Raw genomic sequence first — 2,237 nt, 5'->3', positions numbered from 1 at the left:
CAACTCGTTCGTAGTAGGGAATGCCAGCCGATCGAACAGTCTGTTCGATCGAGCGACATCCTGTTGAGAACCACTTCAAAAGTTCCCAGCCGATCGGTTAAGCCGGCCGATCGAACGGACCGTTCGATCGATCGACCTGAAAGGTAAGAACACTTTAGTGTTCTCATATACTACAACGAAAACTTCAAAACTTCAAAACCTCAAACACAAACACACCAAAGGAAGAAACAATCCACTCGAATGGCCCAGCCGATCGAACCTACCGGCCGAACGAACAGGACTGTCCAATCGGACGTACCAGCCAACCGAACAACCCGTTCGATCGAACCTGTCGTTCGATCGACCAGCCTATTCGATCCATTCACACTTGTCTTATTTTCGACGTTACTCATTGTTGTGCTATCGAACTATCCAGGCTAACCCTACTCTCAGCGCTCCCTTCAATCCATAATCAATCACTGTGAGTATACTCGAACCCTTTTTGCATTAGCACTTTTGGGTGTTATATACGTTACTTATCAAAATCACAATCGAACACACTATTCAAACGCTAACCGATTTCATGTATTACGTGATTAAATGTATGCTAGTTGTTATATTTACACGTGGAATGCTGTCTACCTGCCTTAGCAACGTAGTACTATAGTTTGGACTCAGCACCCGTTCACACGGGGGTTGTTAAGGACAATTACTTGCATGATTTACGGTGGTGATCATGTATTGCGAACTGTCTCGGACAGTCAACCCGCAGTCATTGGTATTGATAGGTCCATGTCGATAATTAACGTGCATCATTTCCCTCTGTGTACGTGCTGGTTATGCGTAAACTATTCGAACTCTATATGCTATTATCAAACTTGTATGCTCACCTTTAAATTATATGTATTGACTTTATTTTAACGTATGTGACAGGTGTTTAGGATGCTTACTTGCTTACTCTGCTGTGAAATCGAGGCTAGGAAAGAGTCTAGAAACCAAGACAATTTATATTTATGTGTTTAAATCTGAGTTGTCGGAACATGTTTTGTTTAAGGGATATCTATGTCTGTAATAACTAAATTTATCTTATGGGTCACGGTATGGGGCGTGATATTTAAACTATTCGGTAATAATAGTTGTTATGGAATTTCTTTGAACAATCTGTTTCGCTCAGTGCCGCGCCTCGATGATTCCGCCATCGGTTGGGGTGTGACAGTTAGCCACACCCCGATATTCGGCTTCGGCACTTGAGCGAGCAATGGTGGGTTGACGCTTGGAACGCCATGATATGAGATTATCCCCCAAATAAACACAAAATCCGGATGTCGAACGTCTATAGTCTGGACATCCGCCCGTATCAGCATCAGAGTACACGGTGAGAGTGGTCGATCGAGACGAGGAAAGGTGTAAGCCGAAATCAAGAGTACCTCTAACGTAGCGCAGAATACGCTTAAGAAACTGGAGGTGAGGCTCACGAGGGTCATGCATAAAGAGACAAACCTGCTAGACTGCATAAGATATTTCGGGCCTGGTGATAGTAAGATACTGTAGTGCACCAGCCAGGCTACGATACAAAGTGCCATCAACAGCTGGAGACCCTGAGGAGGCACTTAATTTGGAACCGATTTCCACCGGTGTTGAGCATGGTTTGAAGGTGGTCATGTTTGCGCGAGCCAAAATGTCAGCAGCATAGGATGACTGCGAGAGAAAAAGACCCCCATTTTTATGTTCGACTTTGAGTCCCAAAAAATGATGTAAGACGCCAAGATCTGTCATAGCAAATTCTGCTTTCAGAGTATCAATCAGCTTTTTGAGTAAGACCGAATCAGAAGCTGTGAGAATAATGTCGTCTACATATAGTAATAAGTAAGCCATATTAGGACCATTCTGATAAACAAATAAAGAAGTATCACAAACGCTACTCTTGAAGCTACATTTCTGAATGAATGAAGAAAAGCGTTGATACCAAGCACGAGGCGCATGTTTTAACCCGTATAAAGATTTATTTAACCTGCAAACAAAACCCGGATGATGTTGGTCCACAAATCCTGGTAGCTGGTGCATGTACACTATTTCTTTCAGACTACCATGGAGAAAGACGTTCTTCACATCAAGCTGGTGAACAGGCTAAGACTGGGAAACGGCGAGACTGGGCACAGTTCGTATGGTGGTCGGTTTGACAACCGGACTAAATGTCTCATCACAGTCAATTCCTACAGTCTGGCTTTTACCATTAACAACCAGTCATGCTTTATGAC

The 2,237-nt window shown here is 43.5% G+C and overlaps 1 protein-coding gene across 1 annotated transcript; it reads right to left on the bottom strand.

The window, feature by feature from the left end:
* Positions 1–1,482: 1,482 nt before the first annotated feature.
* On the bottom strand, positions 1,483–1,854 carry LOC110931397 (uncharacterized mitochondrial protein AtMg00810-like). The gene has a single exon (XM_022174794.1). It carries the CDS (start codon positions 1,852–1,854, stop codon positions 1,483–1,485), a length of 372 nt encoding a protein of 123 aa, XP_022030486.1.
* Between the last annotated feature and the right edge of the window lie 383 nt (positions 1,855–2,237).

This window comes from Helianthus annuus, chromosome 3 (genome assembly GCF_002127325.2).
Source record: "Helianthus annuus cultivar XRQ/B chromosome 3, HanXRQr2.0-SUNRISE, whole genome shotgun sequence".
Taxonomy (NCBI): Eukaryota; Viridiplantae; Streptophyta; class Magnoliopsida; order Asterales; family Asteraceae; genus Helianthus; species Helianthus annuus.
The sequence above is the reverse complement of the archived record's forward strand: the minus strand, read 5'-3'. Positions and strand labels throughout refer to the sequence as shown.